This window comes from Arvicola amphibius, chromosome 5 (genome assembly GCF_903992535.2).
Source record: "Arvicola amphibius chromosome 5, mArvAmp1.2, whole genome shotgun sequence".
In the NCBI taxonomy this organism is placed as follows: Eukaryota; Metazoa; Chordata; class Mammalia; order Rodentia; family Cricetidae; genus Arvicola; species Arvicola amphibius.
The window spans coordinates 65,454,522-65,474,238 of NC_052051.1; the positions used below are offsets into that span (position 1 = coordinate 65,454,522).

General features: G+C 40.6%; 1 protein-coding gene across 1 annotated transcript in view; it reads right to left on the reverse strand.

Moving 5' to 3' along the window:
* Positions 1–3,087: 3,087 nt before the first annotated feature.
* The window catches only part of Lgr4 (leucine rich repeat containing G protein-coupled receptor 4), a 100,944-nt gene continuing 84,314 nt past the window's right edge, over positions 3,088–19,717 (reverse strand). Inside the window, exons 7-18 of the mRNA XM_038330801.1 lie at positions 18,250–18,318; positions 17,256–17,327; positions 17,001–17,072; positions 16,598–16,666; positions 15,077–15,148; positions 14,013–14,078; positions 12,785–12,856; positions 10,637–10,708; positions 10,084–10,209; positions 9,151–9,266; positions 8,680–8,763; positions 3,088–6,096 (exon numbers count right to left, since the gene is read on the reverse strand). Of these exons, the coding sequence (XP_038186729.1) occupies positions 4,820–6,096; positions 8,680–8,763; positions 9,151–9,266; positions 10,084–10,209; positions 10,637–10,708; positions 12,785–12,856; positions 14,013–14,078; positions 15,077–15,148; positions 16,598–16,666; positions 17,001–17,072; positions 17,256–17,327; positions 18,250–18,318 (2,167 nt within the window). The 3' untranslated portion in view covers positions 3,088–4,819. The remainder of the gene's footprint in view (positions 6,097–8,679; positions 8,764–9,150; positions 9,267–10,083; positions 10,210–10,636; positions 10,709–12,784; positions 12,857–14,012; positions 14,079–15,076; positions 15,149–16,597; positions 16,667–17,000; positions 17,073–17,255; positions 17,328–18,249; positions 18,319–19,717) is intronic.

The following is a 19,717-nucleotide window of genomic DNA, read 5'->3' on the forward strand; positions in this document are numbered from 1 at the left end:
TTTAAAAGCGTTTGTGTCCACACTCCAGCATGTTCACACCAGAGCAACCTTAAAATCCCTCGTTCTTTTTATAACAAAAATCCACAAAACTGTGCTGCAAGGTATTTTTCTAGGACCTCGGGGCACTCTCCTTTTAAGGATTGGGGATCTAGATGAAGCGCTCGAGGAAACTGGCAGACATTGAAACTGGGCATGTTATTCAAGCTCGGAAAAGTGCACAACAGCTTTGTCTAGCTCCTGATGTATATTACTTTCAGAAACAACATAAGTGAAAAATGAGACTGACACAGCGCACAACTTTAATGCTCAAAGATACAAAATCTGATGAAATTTGTATGTGCAGACTTTTCACAGGGCGTTGAGATATGATAAAAAATATCAGCACGCAAAGGTGAAGCAAAGGCCACAGTGACTACAACATGACATGCTAGCAGGGTCATATAGCCCTGGGGTACAGCACTATTTGTTCAAATTTTCAGAAAAAAAAAGACAGTGACATTGGAAAGAAAATTGTACAGCTAAGGAAAGTGACTTAGTAGAATTATTTTCATTCTTGAGTCATTATGGAGTATTGACATATCTAGTTAATACCTTTCATCAGAAAACACCCTTAGTATCAGTAACTCGAGACACTGACTGCCTTACAGCTTCACAAAGATGGAAGCTTGAGAAACAATCTACTAACAGAAATTACCTAATGGTGTTGGGGAAGGGGAACGAAACTGGCTTTGAACCAGTTTCCCTCTTAATAAGTGTCCTTAAATAAGTTATTTGACCACAATGATTTTAATTCAATCATCTCCAAAATAAACTACCCGACTTCCATATTTTTCTCATTAATTCTCAGCTACCTCAGGACCTGGCATCTATAACGGGAAACCCTCTTAAACCCTGGCAATTTCCCACATTAAACCTCTTGGCGTGAGAATCTTATATACTTTCTTTACCCACTTAATGTTTTATTAAAGTATTCTTGATAGTCTAGGATCTCTGTGCCCAACAAGTGCATTATGCTTTAGCAATACGGGAGCCTTAAAAGCCACAAGGCTGTTACATGGCCTGAGGCTATGGTTGTGTGACTGTAATGTCTATGGTCTCTGTTTACAGTGCTATTTGTTACTTGGGCTGAGAGGCAATAGTCAAGATGGGTAGGAGTATACAAATGCACAAATTAGCTCTCCCCTGAAGTTATAAGGTTCAGACTCAACAATGTCTTCTTCGTATTCATTTATTTTTCACTTTAATCAGCTTCTGTAAAAGTGACTTATGCTTAAAAATATGTAATTATATTACAAAACTAATACCTTTGTCAGTTAGCCTTATGACAGTTCTATGCTATGGCTTCAAAATGTCTTTCTGCACACGCTGAAGTATTAACAAATGAAGTAATATGATGTTTTAGCTTGCCTCAAAGTAATCCCGGAGGCAGAGGGATTGAAGGGGTTTAGTGAATGTGAAGATGCAAGATTTATTGTGTGCTGTGGAAAATTGTCAGAGCTGTAGTGGGTCCTTGGTGAAAGGTGTTGTCGAAGGGTAATTAATTATACTGTGCTTTCTGCTATAGAGGTTTCCAATATTCAGAGTTTAACTCAAACTCACTACTAAATCCAGAATTAGGATGAATGGGACTGGGGTAGGATTTGGTCAGTAAAGGGACTGCCTACCAGGCAAGCATGAGCACCTGAATTCAATTCCCAGCACCCACTTAAAACTGCTGGTATGGCAGCAGAAGCTTGGGCCAGTCAGTCTAGCTAACCAGCCAGTCTAGCCTAATCAGTCAGGCTGACTAACCAGCCAGTCTAGCTTAATCAGTCAGTCTGGCTAACCAGCCAGCCTAGGTTAATCAATCTAGTTAACCAGTCAGTCTAGCTAACAAGCCAGTCTGGCTAACCAGCCAGTCTAGCCTAATCAGTCAGTCTAGCTAACCAGCCAGTCTAGCCTAATCAGTCAGTCTAGCTAACCAGCCAGTCTAGCCTAATCAGTGAGTTTCAAACTAATTAAACCTGTTCCAGTAGAGGTGGGCAGCCTCCCCGAAGACGTCAAACTTTTCTCCAGACAAGAGTACACCTGCATGCACCCACCCTTATAAGATAAAATATAAACACAGAGAGAATTGGGTTTGGGTCTTATGTTTTTTGAGGATTTACTGAAATTCTCTATGATTTGACATTTATCTTCTCATTTGAAAACTGAGGGCTGTCCTAAGCAGCTAGGCAAGTGATTGCATTTAGTACCATGCAGGTTGTTAATCATTTGCCTTTAAATAAAGATCTAATTAATAGTATTATCGTTAACACCATAATGTGTTTGTAATTGTTTTTATTGAGCTATCCATTTTTTTTCTGCTCCCCTCCCTTCCACAATTTGTTTAAAGCTGTACTTTGGATTTGGGATAATGTAGTGAGCAGCTGCGGGCCGCTTCCCACCGCCTGGCTCTCAGACGCCTGGCTAGCTTATGCCCCGAAATAACAACACACAAACTGTATTCATTTAAACACTGCCTGGCCCAAAGTTTCAGCCTCTTATTAGCTAATTCTCACATCTTGCTTTAACCCATATTTAGTAATGTGTGTAGCACTACGAGGTGGTGTCTTACCAGGAAAGATTCAGCATGTCTGACCTGGTGGCTGGCTCCATGGCGTCTGTCCCAGAGAGCAGAGGCATAGAATCTGCCCGAGGCGTCTGCTTCACTCCCAGCATCCTCTTCTGTCTACTCCACCTATCTAAATACTGCCCTATCAAAAAGCCAAGGCAGTTTCTTTATTAACCAATAAGAGTCCTCCATCAGGATAAAACTTTAGTTTCTTCTCAATTTCAATACAGTGTCCTATTATAGACATCATGAAAATTGTGTTTTCAGTAGTTATCACCAACAATTCTTTAGTGTACTCTACTTAAAAACTTTATGTAGCTGCTATTCTCTTTTGTTATATTGTTTTGTTTTGACACACAGTCTCTCAACATAGCCCTGGCTGGCCTTGAACTCACAGAGATCCGCCTGCCTCTGCCTCTGGAGTGCTAGGATTAAAGGTGTGCACCACCATGCCTGACCTATTTCTTAAAAGAACAAAAAACATTTTCAATAACTTGAATTTTAGGAAGAAAGCCTTTAATTGGGATTTCCTTACCAAGTTATGATTTAATATTTATCAGATGTGTAAATATATTTTATTTAAGTTGTAAATAGACGACCTTACAAAATTACAACACACAGTAAATAAATCCCTCCCACATTTTATACAAACTACATGATTTTGATATACAAAGATTCTGTTTTTATTCCACTGACAATGTACAACCAAGAATATTTACAATGTCAAAAAAAGGGGAAAATAAAAACCACACACACACACAAAAACACGTATATAAACCACAATTTAACATTCTGCTACTGGCAGCCACTATAGTTTAGGAGGTAGCTTTAATTAAACAAAATGAACAGAAGCCACATTTCCCAACCTGTGTTCTAAAAATAATTTACATAAGATAAAAATTCATCATATGCACAGTATATACAGTTTAATCATCAAACTGCAATCGAACTTAAGTTTTCGTGTTACCAGGATAACTAACATGGCAGTGAGTTTGCTACTGACTTAACACAGTGTTAAGTCTCCTTACAGGAACACATCAGAAGCCTACAGGTAAGAATCAAATCAATTAAAAGAATTTAAAGACAATGGACAAGCTTTGATCTCCCTGCTCTTAATATGTGTTCTTGTTTAACCAAAGCATCTGAGCTACAAGGTGGGCTTAAAAAAAAGATTACTGGATGGAAAAAATATATAGAAATTTTCATGTAACACCACAGGAGACTCTAGCTCACTACAAAATAAATGTAAGTGCTTTGTGTCATGATTACTACCAATTTCTTCCAATTAAATATAATTACCCAAATTTACTTTCTGTATCATCCAAACTACAGATAACATGTCAACAAAATTGGAAATGTCAGAGCAGCCAGTGGCATTAGGAAGTGTCTATTAATGCGAACGTTACATGGAGCCATCAAACCCCTTGGATACTATTAAAACCTCAGTATCACTTAGTAGTTCGTCATCTCTACTAGGGCCACATAGCAATTTGACTTGCTTTGTCCCAGTACTGTGATTGTAAAACACGAGGGGGGGGGGCATCACTGATTTCACCAAAGTAATATATAATAAACAAAAATAAATGTTCTGCTATTAAAAAAAACTAACAGCTGTTAATATTGTCTTTAAAACATCTTCAGGTTTTAGATTTATAAATCATTCGAGCAGAACCTTTGATTTATGGACACAGAAAACACATGAGGGTAATGCCTGTTGGAACTCTCATAGCTCTAGCTGGGAGACAATCCCTTTTTTGGCCCTGAAGTAAGTCGTCCTGAGATTAATGATGAAACATTAGGTAAAATTAGCAAGACTTTTTCTCAGTTTTATAAATTCACATTTTCAATTAAAAAATATTAACAGCTGTCCTTTATCTTGTGCTTAATTCAGAAACAGGTCGAACTTTGCACCTGATGATTCAGAAAAAACCCTAATTTTATATTGCTATGCCATATATCAAATCATTTTAAAGTTGTATTTATTTCAGAGAGACCACACATCACCGGGGCATGGCAATTCTTTTTTCAACAACATATAATGTAGGCACCCATTCTTCTTCACAAATGTCTGGTTTGAGAAATAAACTGCCACCGTCCTTCCTCCTCTTCTGAGTGACTCCAGGCAGTGATTACAGAAGTGCTTCCCAGATGAAAGATCAAAGACAGACAGCTCTCTCCGCAAGCGCTGCGATTTGGTTGACAGGGGAAATGGTCAGACACAGTAGTTCAGTCTCTGACTCTGGGTAGGTTGTAAGCGTAGCGCACCAGAGGGAAGCCACGACTCTGGTAGAAGCAGGCTCGTCCACAGACCTGCACCTGGTCAGAACTGTCCGAGACAAAGGAATCCTCTTCATCCGCATAGTCAGAGTGGGCTGACTGTGTGCCGCAGTCAGACCAATAGCCCTCCGGTCTTTGGCAAGAGGCCACTGTCAACACAGGACAACTGTGTGATTTTATTAAGTGTTTGCAGGATACTGGTTTTGTCAAGAGAAATGACTCACAGCAGTCGCACACGGTCAGGTTCCCCTGCAAGTGGGAATACATGCCACAGTCATAGTAGAAATCCTGTTCCCCACAGCCACCTTGGCTGCTGATGGAAACCGAAACAGATCCGTGTTTCCTGGTCACGCGCCGTTTCAGTAGCTTCCAGTCTTCCTTAAACTTTGGGTTAAAGAAAACATAGAGGACTGGATTCAGGCAAGCAGGCAAAGGGAAGAATATCAGTGTAACAGACTTCATTATTTCGGGGCTGATCGAGATTGCCGTGATCAATGGTGCAAACGAGAAAAATGCAACAGGGCAGAAAAAGATGCAGTTGGTGAATATCAGCCAAGCCACGTGCTTAATCATGCTAGACTGTGAGTTTTCCGACAGGTCTTCCTTCTCCAAGTTGCAATACAGTTTCGTGTAGATGATGGCCATTAATAAAAATGCTAGTGAGTTTAACAGCACTAAGGTCACGGTAAATCCTAATGATGATGTTTCCCCAGTAGGGAACGGCAAGCACAAGGGAGATGCAGAATACTCCCCTCTGTGGAAAAGGGGGAAGCAGCCTGCTACAGCAGCACCGAGCAGAGCTAAGAGGGCGGCAACCCGGAAGTGTTTAAGGTGACTGCTTTTCCCGTTTTTCATTATTTCCTTTGCAGATAAACTCCTCTCCACGGCTGCCAGCGTTAACAGGAACACGGCGCTCTCAGAGGAGAAGACCGCCAGAGACCCAGCCACCTTGCAGCCACTGCCGGTCTCCCACCAAATGCCAAATTCAGCAAATCGGCCCCAGGACACAGCATCAAGAAAAGTAAGGATGCCAGTATAGATGCCCATGAGTAAGTTGGACACAGAAATCAAGCCTATGAAGAGCGTGGAGGCAGGCAGTGACGAGCAGGACGCAAACACGGTTACAATGACCAGCGTGTTGAAAAGCAAGGCAACCAGGAAAATGAACCACACTGTAAGGCGGATCATCCAGCTCCCCAGGAGATATTCACAGGGCTTGAAAGCACCTAGAAACGAGAAAGAAAGGATACAGTGAAAGACAGTTGGAGACCGCTGTGGACCACATGGTCTGGCTTAGCAATTAAATCCGGAATAAGCCTGCTACCTGCAAAGTCAAAGATCACCACTTCTAAGATATTATAGTCACAGACTAGCTCATTAAAAAAAAAAATAAGCTGCCCTTAATTTTTGAAACTAAATATCTGGTAAAGTCACATGGAGATAACCGAAAGAAATTTTACTTTATGTAAAATTAATACACATAGTGCAATGTCCAGCAAATAAAAGGTACTTGGTACAGATACTGAAATCTGTAATCAGAGGGCTTGTATCTTGCTGTCCTTTCTCTTAGACTGTACAGATTCCATCCTATCCCTTGTGGACCATTGCCTGTTCATAGACTGTGCGGCTTACACAGAAGCAGGCTGAATAGTCTTAATCAGCTGCCAGGTGGATTGTTAACTTCAGTAAACACTGGCTCCCTCTTTTGCTGGTCTCTACATATGTATGCACACATATTTTGCTAACACATTTCTACCTTTCTCTCATGGCTTTCAAAGGCAACCCAGAGAGGAAGATTAAGTTAGGTACAGTTATCCTGATCTTCAAAAAACTGACATTTGAAAGCCTTTAATTGGCTTGACGAAGACTACTCACTAAGCTAGTATAGCTAAGATTAAATCACACAGATATTAATTATTTATAACTAAGCTTGGTTTAAAAACGGACTGTGTTTCAATGAATACTCATTTAGTAGCTGAGCTGTTTGTCCTGTTTTTTTTCCCTTAGCCCTAGCTGTCCTGGAATTTGCCATATAGACTAAGTTAACCTTGGACTCACAGTGCAGCCTGCTTCTGCTTCCCAAATGTGGGAATTACATCATTCTAGATGAACTATTTATCTTAGTTGTTAATTTTCATAAGCTAGTTATATCACAAATAGTGTTTTGTTTAAAAATTCAAAATAAAAAACTTTGACTATGAAGCTGAGCAAAACTATACACCGTAGCTGGTTAAAGGCGTATTTAATTTTCCTGAGCCGTCATAGGAATTTATACATCCAATAAAGTATCTTATTTTTAAACAATATATTTAAAAAATTACATGTGCATTTATTTATCTTGCATCTAGAGTGTATGTATGACATGGTGCAGGCTTGGAGGTAAGAGGACAACTAGCCGTGATTCTGTCCTTCCACCATGTATATCCTGGGGACTGAACTCAGGTCATCAGACTTAGCAGTAAGTCCCCTTACTCCTGAGCCATTTAATCATCCCCATATTAATCATATAAAGTCAATTCTACACAATTTTTTATTTCCATTTAACAGACGCTTTTGAACTTGTGTTGTACCATCCTTAGGAAGTTCTACGAGAGAGTACTTTTTTTGCCTTTATTTCCAAATCAGAACTCAGAGCTCTATAAAAATAAGAGCAGATCTGGGCAAGATGGAGCACCTTTAATCAGCAGAGTAAGGTGATTTCCGAGTTTGTGGCCAGCTTGGTCTACACAGTGAGTTCCAGGCAACCAGAGATATATAGTGAAACCCTACCTCAAACAAAACAAAATAACAAACAGGAAAAACAACAACCACCACCACCAACAACAACACAAGCCAGAAGAGAGCTCTTCTGGCAAGAACACCACCCTTTGGGAACTGCTTCTCAGACGGGTGGGGCTGCTTTCCTAACAATTGGACTCTGTCTTTGGAAGCCTACTGCTTCTTTCAGAAAGCATCTGATTTCACAGAAGGATCTGGAGTTTATTGCAAACTGCTTCTGTCTTAGGGTATCTGTCAGGATCTCTGTGTTTCTATAATTCAGGTAAGGAGAAGTCCATCTTCTTTGGTATATTAGGCAGAATGTGCCACTATAAATCACAACCAAATAAATGGCAGCAGTTTGGTAACTTTCGCAGAACTAATAAGATCAAGGAAGTATCAGAAAGAAAGGCAAATTTGCATTTAAAAAAAATTAAGACAGACTGTGGTGATGGCACATGCCTTTTATCCCAGCACTTGGTAGGCAGAGGCAGGTGGATCTCTGTGAGTGTGAGGCCAGCCTGGTCTAGAGTGAGTTCCAGGGTATCCTGGATTGCTACACAGAGAAATCCTGTCTCTGAAAACAAACAAACAAAGAAATGAAGGAGCAAGGGAGCTACCTCCTCTGGTAGAGTGCCTGCGGCACAGGAACGTGGAGTGGGATCTGTATCCCAACATCCTCATAAAAAGCCTGGCATAGAGGCTCATGTCTGTTACTCCCACACTGGAGGGGGTGGCGGCAGACAGGTGGATCCCTCCGGCTCAGTGGCCAGTTGGTTGAGCCAAGTCAATGTATTCCAGGTTCAGTAAAAGACCCTGACTCAAAAATTATAGTGGGGTAACTCACACACACAGACCTTGAGCATATCCCTGCTGAACCCCGAAGTGACTTACTGAACTAGTTCTCCAAAGAGCATTAGGCTGAGTTAGAAAGATGGCTTTTATCAGGTCACCTAACCCCTCCTCTACCTCCGTCCATCCACAGACATTTAGGTCTATCTACCCAGTGTTACTTAAAGTGAGAAATGACAGCCACATAGGTTGGGCACTACCTGTTGAAGGTGTACAGTGGATAATTATCTGGCTATGTTCTTCATTTTCAGCAGTGCTGGTGACATTTGCTGCATCAGCGGCACCTGAACAGAAAACAAAGTACATCCAACTCAAATGATACACAGTTCAACAGGAACCAACTTCCTGACAATTCTTCTCTGATGTGACTAGTGCAAGATCAGCTTATAGAAGGCTTGATAGCATTCAAGACGCTGGTAAAAAGTATTGGGGGCAGGGAGCCAGGGGGAATGGGGAGGGCACTAGGGTTAGATATCTATCTACAAGATACATTATAAAAATGTATAAAATTGTCAAAGAATACATAAAATATTCTTTTTTTATGAAGGTAACACAGTAAATGCCACTTTCCTCACAGATTTCATTTTGATCCTTTTCAAACTGATTACAATACAAGATAGGCTGATTAATGCCTTAGGGAGTTCTCTGTTTCTCAGAGTGGACACACTTGCCTTTCTCCTTTGTCACACTGTGGTCTTGGAGGCTGTTATCATCCGTGTTTAAATTTGCATAAGAGTCACACCCCCAAAATGCACAACACTGATAAGCATAGGGTACTGATAGAGACCTGGGAAAAGAACCGTAAAACACACACTGAATTCCAGATTCGCAGACAGGACTTAGTCCAGCAAAAATGCTGAGCCCAGCCAAGGCACCAGACACACCTGGCACATGCCTTCAGTTGGCTATGGACCCTCCCCAGACCAGTTTCCTCACCTGTGAAAAGAGTTCTGGCAAACCTTAAGAACGCAGCTGAGAGGTCCCCCTTTTATGAGTTGTTTCTTAATATCCGGATGCAAATCAAGCCATAAGCTAAAATTTCACAGCCATGCAGCAATTTAAATATCTCAGTGATCCTTTTATTCATGTCTGAACCATGCCCAGTGTGTCGTAGGAAATGAAGAATTTATTTAAAATCAATACCCCAGGTCATCTGTTACTTTACTCATATACATGAAGTGAACGTATTCTCTGTTTGTACAAGAATATGCTCAAGCCCTTTGTGTGCTGCGTCTAAGGAGCCCAAAAATGTGCAGTCTCTAGGACAGGTGATGGCCCTGTGCCAGTTTTCCTGTCAGGTCGCACATAGGACATTTCAGTATCTTGTTGCTGATGACAAGTCCATTTAAAAAAAGGAAATCTGACCGGCATTATCTGAGAGTGTCCAGAGCTTAATTCATGCCTTTGACAACGATGGGACACTGCTCTCATGTTCTATTTTCCCCAAATTTGCAAGGGTAGAGGTAGTAGAGGTAGAAAATACTCCTAAGTTAACAACCTACCAGAAAAACCTGGAAACCACAGGGGGAGAGAAAACTAGGAGGCTCAGTAATTTGGGGCCTACCATAACTAAAAGAAGGAAGAGTGGGCACAAACAAACACACCTGAGATTAGCAAAGTCTCTTGCTGCCAGGGCGCCTTTCAGCTTGAAGTTGCCCACAAGCTTTAGCTGATTGAGTCCATTCAGGCCTTCCGTAGGAAACGAAGTTAACTCATTGAAACTTACATCCCTGAAATACGAAAGATACTTCACGTTAACCCTCCAAGACACAAGCCACATGCAAACCTCTCCATCAGGTTGCCAAGACAGCTCAGCTGATGGGGCGCTGTGAAGCCTGGCAACCCGAGTTCAATAATAAAAGAAAAATCTGTGCATATATATTAACACTGTAAATAGATATTTATGATATATAATTTTATCTTACTTAGGTATAATACTATAAAACTATTATTTATATCTTAGATAACTAAAGTGAAGCTTAGATGTGTTAAAAACATAGACCTAGCATAGGCCTTGACATTTAAGAAGCTGTGACTATACCATCACAGCTTAGCATTCAGATAACGAAAGAACTAAATAAATATTTGACCTGACCACAGGTTTGATAGGCCGTTCACTCCTCGTGATAGTACTGCACAGGCTATTCATTTACTCACAGGTTAGTAATCGTCCCAAGCTTCGCGAAAGCTCTGCTGTGAATCTCACTGATTAGGTTTCTGCTCAGATCTCTGCAACGAAGAGCAACATGTTAACTATTTCAAAAAAAAAAAAAAACCGCTCCAAACTCTAGGCAGTTACTCAGACTACACTTTATAACCTGGGGCAGCAACACAGCATCCCTTAACCAGATCTTCCATCTTGTCTAACAACCCTTTGTAAATGTTTACAGTCTCTTTCACAACAGCCTTCTTAGAATGTGTTTCCTGTCTCATTAATTGTACCTGGCATCCCTCTCGAACCAGTTGTGAATTTTCTCACTTTATCATCCTGGTACCAGTTCCAAAACAGTGTGATATGGTATCACCTTTGATACTATTAACCAGGCAGGAAAAGCCCAAGTCCTGACAAAGCTTTAAAAAAAAAAAAAAATGGGCTTCATATTGTTTGCCTTCCCGAGGCCTAGTTGTGAGGCCGCAAGAGAAGACTAATAATCAATAAGCAAACAAGAGCACTCAAAAGAGCTTCCGATATCATTCTTTCTCAAAGCAGGAAATAAAACTCCTATCAGTGTTAGAGCCAGCCTTGCTTCACAGGGCACACCCTGAAAACTTCTGATACCACAGCACTAACAAGCCAGGAAATAGTGCCACATTTAAATCAGACCTTATCGTCAATTGAAAGACTGAGTAAGTGTGTAACACATGCCCTGCATAACAAAAACCCATGAAAAGAGCAGCTTTTGGTTGTTGTCTACAAGTGCTCTAAAAGTGATGGCAGATCGAAGCTGGTCCTATACACTGAAAAATGAACTCAGTATTCTGTGTAAAAGGCAGATACAATGCCACCAAGCCACAACTCCAGCCTGTTTTTCTTCTTAAAGGGAACCCACTAGAAAAGCACATTCAATATGTGCAATTTCTCCTTAGTGCCAATTTTTCAAATCTTTTCTGTATTTAAAAATTGTGCATTAACTGAGAACATTATATTTTCTGTCCTTAGCCACCTCTATATTCCCAGGCTTAGTAGAGCGCCAGGCACAAATATGCCCTTAAATTTAGGTAAGTTTTTAAATGGGTACATCTGCTGTGAATGTACTATATTTAACAAGACAGGTACTCCGGAACAGGGCCAGCAAACTTCTCTTTGCCGAATGCCAAAGAGTAGATCTTTTCATCTTCTGGATGACATGGTTTCTTCTGCTACTGCTCAATTGTGCCTCAGCATGAGAAAAGCAGCTCCAGTCAACACTTCAGCAAGAGGCCTGGCTATGTTTCCACGATATTCCTGACTACAGGAGGCAAGCTGCAGATAGCACACGGGCTGGGGTCAGCCTTCCCTTGCACTAATGAAGCACCAAACCTCACTGTAACTTGAACAAACAAGTTCCTACTTTGAAATTAGAAACATTTCATGCCTGAGGACCAATATCATAAATGAGCTATGAGGAAAAGTACATTCTTTATAAAGTATCACAAGGTAAAGTCTAAATGTTGTTTACAAGATATCTAACATATTTTATGTGTTATTAATAACATGGAAATCATTGTGACAGTTTTCATTGTCAACATGACACAATATGGAATACTCAGACAAGAGTGTCAATGAGGGATTGTCTACATCAGGTTAGCCTCTGGGTGTATTCATAGGGCATTCTCTTGATTCAATAATTGAGGTGTGAAGAACCACTCACTGTGGGTGGCACCATATCCTGGGTAGAGGATCCTGGACTATAGAGTGGAGGAGACTAGCAGGTCAAGTATTTATTAGCATCTCTGTCCTGGACTGTGAGGTCACATGACCCAGACTGTTATGTCACATGACTTGGGCTGTGGATGTCATGTGATGTGGACTGTGGTGTCATGTGGCCTGGACTGTTATGTCATGACCTGAACTGTGATGTCATATGACCTAGAATGTGAGGTCATATGGCCCAGACTGTGACATCATGTGACTAGCTCTTTCAGTCCCTGCCACCTTGACTTCCCTGTAGTAACCACAACCTGGAATTTTTAGCCAAAGAAACCTTTCCTTCCCTTTGTCAGGGTAGTTTACCTAACAGAGCAGAAGGAAACCTAAGACAATCATGAAATGTAAATTTATAGCTTGACAAAGCTTTTGTCTTTAACAATCACAGAAAAACTTACAGAATCCTTAGGGATGATAGGCCTTGAAAAGTGTTTTCCTTTATCAGGTAAATTTGATTACGTTGCAATGAACTAAAACAAGGAAAGAAAGAATGGGGAAAGAGAGGGAAGGTAGGGATTAATAAACAAGAAGGAAAAATTCTATGTTGAAAAATAATGTTCTCTGTGGTTTTTTGCCTTTAAATTTTAATATTTATATATAACACTGACCTTGCAATTTCTTTATCTAGAAAATGAAAAAGTTAGACTAACTGATATTACGTCTCAAGTTATACTGAGAGTTAACTGGTACCCTATCTAAATTCCCACCAATCTTATTCAGATATGAGAGAAGAAAGATGGCTAGTGAGAAAAGATTTGAGAACTTGTATAACAAGTAGCATAGGAAGAAAAAGGAGAGCAAAAGAAGAGTAAACAGACTAGAAGAGGAAGGGGTGAAAGGGGAAAGGGGAAGGGAGGAAGGGGAGGAAGGAAAGGGAGAGGAGGGAAGAGGAAAGGGAAAGGAGGGGGGGAGAGGGGAGGAGAGGGGAAGAAAGGAGAGAGGAGAAGAGAGAAGGGAGAAAAGGGAAGGGAGAAGATAGGAGAGAAGGGGAAGGGAGAGGAGGGAAGAGGAGGGTGAGGGGTGAGAGGAGAGAAGGGTGAGAGGGGGAAGAGGAGAGGAGGGGAGAAGAGAGGAGAGAAGGGAGGGGAGGGGAAGGGAGGAGAGGAGAAGAGAGGACAGAAGGGAGGGGAGGGGAGGAGAAGAGAGGAGAGGGGAGAGGAGAAGAGAGGAGGAGAAGGGTGAGAGGGGGGAGAGGAGAGAGGAGTGGAGAAGAGAGGAGAGGAGAAGAAAGGAGAAGAGAGGAGAGAAGGGTGAGGAGAGGAGAGGAGAGGAGAGGAGAGGAGAGGAGGGGAGGGGAGGGGAGGGGAGGGGAGGGGAGGGGAGGAGAGGAGAGGAGAGAGAGAAGGGTGAGGAGAGGAAAGGAGAGGGGAGGGGAGGAGAAGGGAGAGGAGGGGAGGAGAAGGGAGGGGAGGGGAGGGGATATCTTCCAGGTAACAGAAAAAAAACCCATTGTTACAAATCATAAAAGAAATGTTCACTGCAGTACCACATCAGACACATGACATTTTATTTACAGGAACACTCGACTATTAAACTTCTGATTTCTTGTAACAATTCATTATTTGAACTGACTAGTGACCTAACAGTATACCACAGCAAAATAGAGTAAGTCAAAAGCCAACTTACATTTCTTCCAAAGCATGACAACCATTGAAACTTGGAAGGTCTCTTATGTTGTTGTAAGACAAGTCCCTAAAAACAACAGAACAATTTAATGCCATTATTAAAACACTACATTAAAAGTGCTGTGCCTAGAAGCATTGAAATCAACCCTAAGGTCTTCCAGAGAGGGTAGCCGGGCAAGAAAAACCAGCTTGGTTTTCCCAGATGCTTGCAGGCCTCTACCACAAACTTGAAATTTATAAAGTTAAAGAACGTAGTGCTGAATGTAGACAATATAAAATATGCTAAGCTATATTAAGTTCTGCAATATACATGCAACATAACAGGTGTGTAAAGGTGTGTTGAGTAGTAAAGCAACAGATTTCTAGAAAAGTTATATTTTTCCAGTACATTTTTATGTCATATGCTGTTCTTTAATTAAAATGCTTTGCTGCATCTTTTAGATCATTTATGTGAAATTATGTCAGAGTAGTTAACGTTTGGTGCCACTGGGTTTTCTGTCCCTCGCGGTCATCATGTGTTAGATTGAGAATTAAGTTAGAGAATCTGCTATAACATGTAATTACTCAGTCATCTGTCATTTATTTTGTTACCTCCTTTAAGTACATACAAATCAGGATCCAACTGTTTGTTGGGGTGAGAGTTTTACACCTTTGCTTTTAACTTCTAGGTCAGCTTACACATCTGTGAAGGCTACAATTAGTTCCTTCCTGACTCAATGCTTCAGGATCTGCTTAGTTACGGATGAGAAAGAAAATGTGTGCGCATGTGCCCGGGGGTGACGCCCAAGTGGAAACCAGAACAACTAGTCTTCTAGTTTACCTGGCTCCAAATAAAGTAACCAAACAATTCATACATAATAACATAATGCACAATCCTAAAATCAAAATTCAGATGCATACTCACTGTGCTGTGAAATAGTAAACTCCTCACTTACATGAAAGGAACCAACAATAAATAATCAAGCATGAAGCCATCTTATGAACATAGTTCATTCAAAATAAGTGAGCGTCTGTAAGGCACATAAAAGGGAGGCCTACGGAGAAGGAGAGAATCACCCAACTCACAGAGTTCTCAGCATCTTTTGGTTCTGGCACAGATTATCAGGTATGCTGCTTATCTTTGTCCCGGTCAAGGTTCTGTGGAAAAACAATTGTCCATCTAAGAGACAGTTCAAGTCAGGACAGTAAATGAAACGTTTCTCTCATATACAATAAGTGAACGATGGTACTCCAATACATAGGTGCCTGTGCACCCCGCTGCCTAATTACCAACTGAAGGTAGGCAAGGGGAAGGTGAACTAACTCTCAACACATCTTCACAGAAATGAAAAAGAGCTGTGGCCCAGTGTTAACACTGTCCAGGTAACAGGCTTGATTTCCTCCAACTTGTCATTTCTGCTCACACCTAGCACATTTGAAAGTACCCTGAACCCAACTGCAAATCACATTTCTACCTTTTCCTTCTGTCAGGCAGTTCCGCACTCTGAAATATTCTTGCTCTTTCCTTTGCTTCTTTTCCCACTTGTAGTCGATCACCAGCTATTTCTTCTAATAGAGTATGCTACTATCTGACCTTGCCTCTCCTTTCTTTTTGCTGCTATGTAGATCAAGGGTGAAATATTTCAATATTTCAGAAAGCAAGCAGTAAAAGAATCTGATCATGCCCTTTGTTCTAGAAAAACTCCAATATGGACTGAATGCCTAGAGCACAGTTGACTGGTGTTATCTAGTCCCTGGGCTTTGGCCATGACATCATTGTTCTACACCTTATCTCCTTACTGTACACTCTCCTCACTCCACGTGGTCCAGTATTCCCAACATGCACAAACTACCGTAAGGACCAAATTGGAACTCTTTCTCGGTGCTTCCCAACTTCTTTTATTCCCTACATGAAAATCTTAACACTAAAATAGTGCACCAGAGTAAAGCTTCTACAGATAATAGCCCTGGGCAAATGCCCAAGGTGGCTATCTGGTAGGCTGAGGGCAAAATCTCAAATGTACCTATACGCCATTCACAGGGCACTGACTAGGAATCTTGTTTGTAGCCAGATGTTCAGAAGCTCAAGATTTGGACATTTTAAAGTCTTGTCCCAAATCATTTTCCAAATGTCTTATCCTACATCCCATTCCATTATAAACATGTGATTCTTATCTATATTTAATCATCTGTATGCTGCCTTAGTATGTTTTTTGTATTTGTAGTCTAATTATGAAAATTTAATTCTGAAAGACTTGACATTATTAATTTTCATATACTGCAACTCTTCCATGGTGGTTTTGTATTTTCTGTTTTGTTTTGTTTTTGGTCCTACTTTTGAATTTCTGAAGTTCTGCTTCTAATGAGCCATTTAGTTGCGACTTCTTATTCTCAGTAACCTTTTCAGATCTGTCCATAATGGATGGAAGCTGCACTCTGCCTGAGCTACACAACGTCAAGCCTAATACACTCATCTTGACAGTCACAAAAGTTTGTAAGAATGGCCATAAATCCACTGCCACCACTAAAAAAGCCACTGGCTCTCTGCTAGGACACTGGACTACAATGACATCTTTCCATGACCCGGCTTTAAAGCACCCCACATACAGACTCTCCAGATGGCCCGTTCCGGTCAGATTGGGGAACCACTGCACCAGGCTTGCACCACGAATGACTCTAAGAAATTGGAGAGAGAGAGAAAAAAAAAATTAATTTAAAACAAACTTTGCTTTCATAGTATTTTCATTTTGCAATCTCGAAATTACATAAATTACATAAACATATATAACTGGTTTTATCTCTTGGAGGTTCTTAAACATGTAAAAATTTGGTGAAGTACTCACATAAATAAGAATACTGTTATGTTGTTAAAAGTTATCCTTTAAAATGCCACATAGAGGGCAGGGAAAAGGTATTTGCTTTATGAAGCTACAACAATGCTAATTCTTGCTTTTTATTTAACAAGCTGCATAAATATTCAGGTGTGTTTTTAAACTTGCATAATACTTACAAGGAATGCAGTTCAGACAGGTTGTGAAATGCTGAATTCCCCACAAAAGACAGCGGATTATCATACAAATGGCTGTGAAAATATCCAAAAGAGGCAATGTTTTCATATGCTGATGAGCACTCTGAGATTAAATCTATGTCCCCTGCGTCCATATATCAGAAAGACCTAGTTTTTTACTTTTGATGCTAATGTCTGGCATTTCTAGACATAGCTGTGCGTGATTATATATTCAAAGAAACTTTCAAAAATACTTACATAGTTCTTAACAGTGGATTACCACCAAATGCGCCATCGGGGATAACAGAAATAGAATTGCTGTGGAATCCCCTAGAAGGACAGGAGAAAAACACTTAGAAACCAGTTAAAACCGGAGTGCCCACTGCTGTTCAGCATCACATAAAACAGAACGGATAATGCTAACATAAACATCGTTCAAACTGAGAAACCTGCATTTTGAATTCCAGGTCATCATTTACTTCATTCTTAAACCCTCTCTTCAGCCTGGTATCTTATTGGTCTCCTGTTGCTTCACCATCAAAGAACTTTATAGCATGAATATCTATGGTGAAATAAGCCCCAAATCTCCATCACAGAGGCCTGCATTTTACCTCTGCATTAGGACTTTTCAACTCGTGACAGTCTCTGCTGTGCCATATACATTCCTATCTCCGTTCAAGACAAACCCAGCCTCCAGATGCTCTCTCATCCATTCCCGTCTCCATTCAAGACAAACCCAGCCTCCAGATGCTCTCTCATCCATTCCCGTCTCCGTTCAAGACAAACCCAGCCTCCAGACGCTCACATCCCTTTCACGTCTTTAAGTTTTCCCACCCTTCAGGTCTGGTCAAATTCCTTTCTTTCGGTGATTTATCTTTCAAGGACCCCAGGCTTCAGTGAGATCTCTCTGTGGAATGATCTGTCTTATTTGTTCCCACCTGACTTCTCTATGGAAACAGTTATGTGCTGATATTTAGGTCCCGCCTTTCTGGTGAGGCTGAGACTGCAAGGTCATCCAGGCAGCCTGTACCTCTCGCTTTTTAGTTTCTGTAGCCTCCATCCCTGAACAGTAATCTATGCTCACAACCATTTGTGCTGGCTAATACTGTCTGATTTGTGGCCTGGCTGTGTATGTATCTGTGTGTGTTATAGATCTAGGTAACGAGAGAAGGATCTGCTCCAAGACCTAATTACTAGAGCACTGAATGGTGAGTTCCAGCATGCTCAGCATAAGGAGAAAAGCCACACTTACAGCTCTTTCAGGCTGGGAAGGGCTTTAATAGCCTGAGGAAATTCATCCAAATTATTATAATTCAAGTCCCTAGGGAAAAAAAAATAAGAGAGATATACAAGAATAGTGATTAGCTGTTATAATTCATAAGACATTCTGGTATAAATGCATGTTAAATGATCACAACCCATAGTTGGCAATCTTTCTTTCATAACTACAATGTCATTTAAAACCATATAGGAGCTTAATTTAATTTACAGATATTTAGAAAATATTAAACAGGAAAAGTTATCTTTGTGTTTTTAAGTTAACACATTCACAAGCTCAGGGAATTGTCACATCATATGCCACGGAGGACTGACCACAAGAATCTTGTGTCATTTCTTGGAAAATTTGCCATCAAGTAGAATTTATTGAGTATCCATGTAAGAGTATGAACTGAGGCTTCCCTTGGAGTAGACAGCAGATCCCTGCAGTTCTGGTATAAGTAGTTGAAATGAGAAGCCATTGGAAAGACCAGCATTGTTCCCATGCAGGTCATGAATTACTGACAATGGTATATTCAGTAGGGAGAGATTAAGCCACAGTGGTTTATAACAAAACAGGTCTAGTTCTGAGAGTAATTAAATTTTAATTTCTCATAACATAAAGAACATGATGGCATTTGGTGACTGTGAATGATTTCAGAATGAGAGAGAAAAGAAATTGAGAGCCCAGCTCCTTTGAAATCTATTGTTTTCCTTTTCTACATAGAAAGAAAAATGGCAAATAAAAGTTGAATTGACTTGAGGAGATTTAATTTTAATATAATTTGAACAGCATGCATGGACTAGCTTTTATTACTACTTAGGTAAGTACACTTAGCAGAGGAGACCTGAGTTTAGAGATCTCTTCCTCCATTTTCTCAAATATCCACTGGTGCTTATTATGTGTTTTGACAGGAAGGTTGATTAAGGTCCTATGAAACTTGAAGTCTTCTCAATAGCTCACAGTTAACTAGAAAATTCAGGATATAGGTAATAATGCAACTAATATAAACTAAAACAAGAAAAAACAGTCTATTCTCAATTACACATAGTTATCCAAGGTCTGTTAGTTTAAGACTGGAACAACGTGCAGCCCAAATAGCCAGAAATCCCTCTTCAGCTAGAGGAAACACAGAATCATGCAATATTTTAAGATATTATTTTGTCACATGTCAGCATTTGAAAGCAGAGATGCTGTTCCAACCCAGTTTAAAGAATTAGCTAGGTTACTAAAATCATGGAGATTTTAAAGTCAACAATAGCAAACGATCCCAAATAGAATTGGGTTTTAGAAATGTCAAAGTTCGCCGGGCGGTGGTGGCGCACGCCTTTAATCCCAGCACTCGGGAGGCAGAGGCAGGCGGATCTCTGTGAGTTCGAGGCCAGCCTGGTCTACAAGAGCTAGTTCCAGGACAGGCTCTAAAAAAGCTGCAGAGAAACCCTGTCTAGAAAAACCAAAAAAA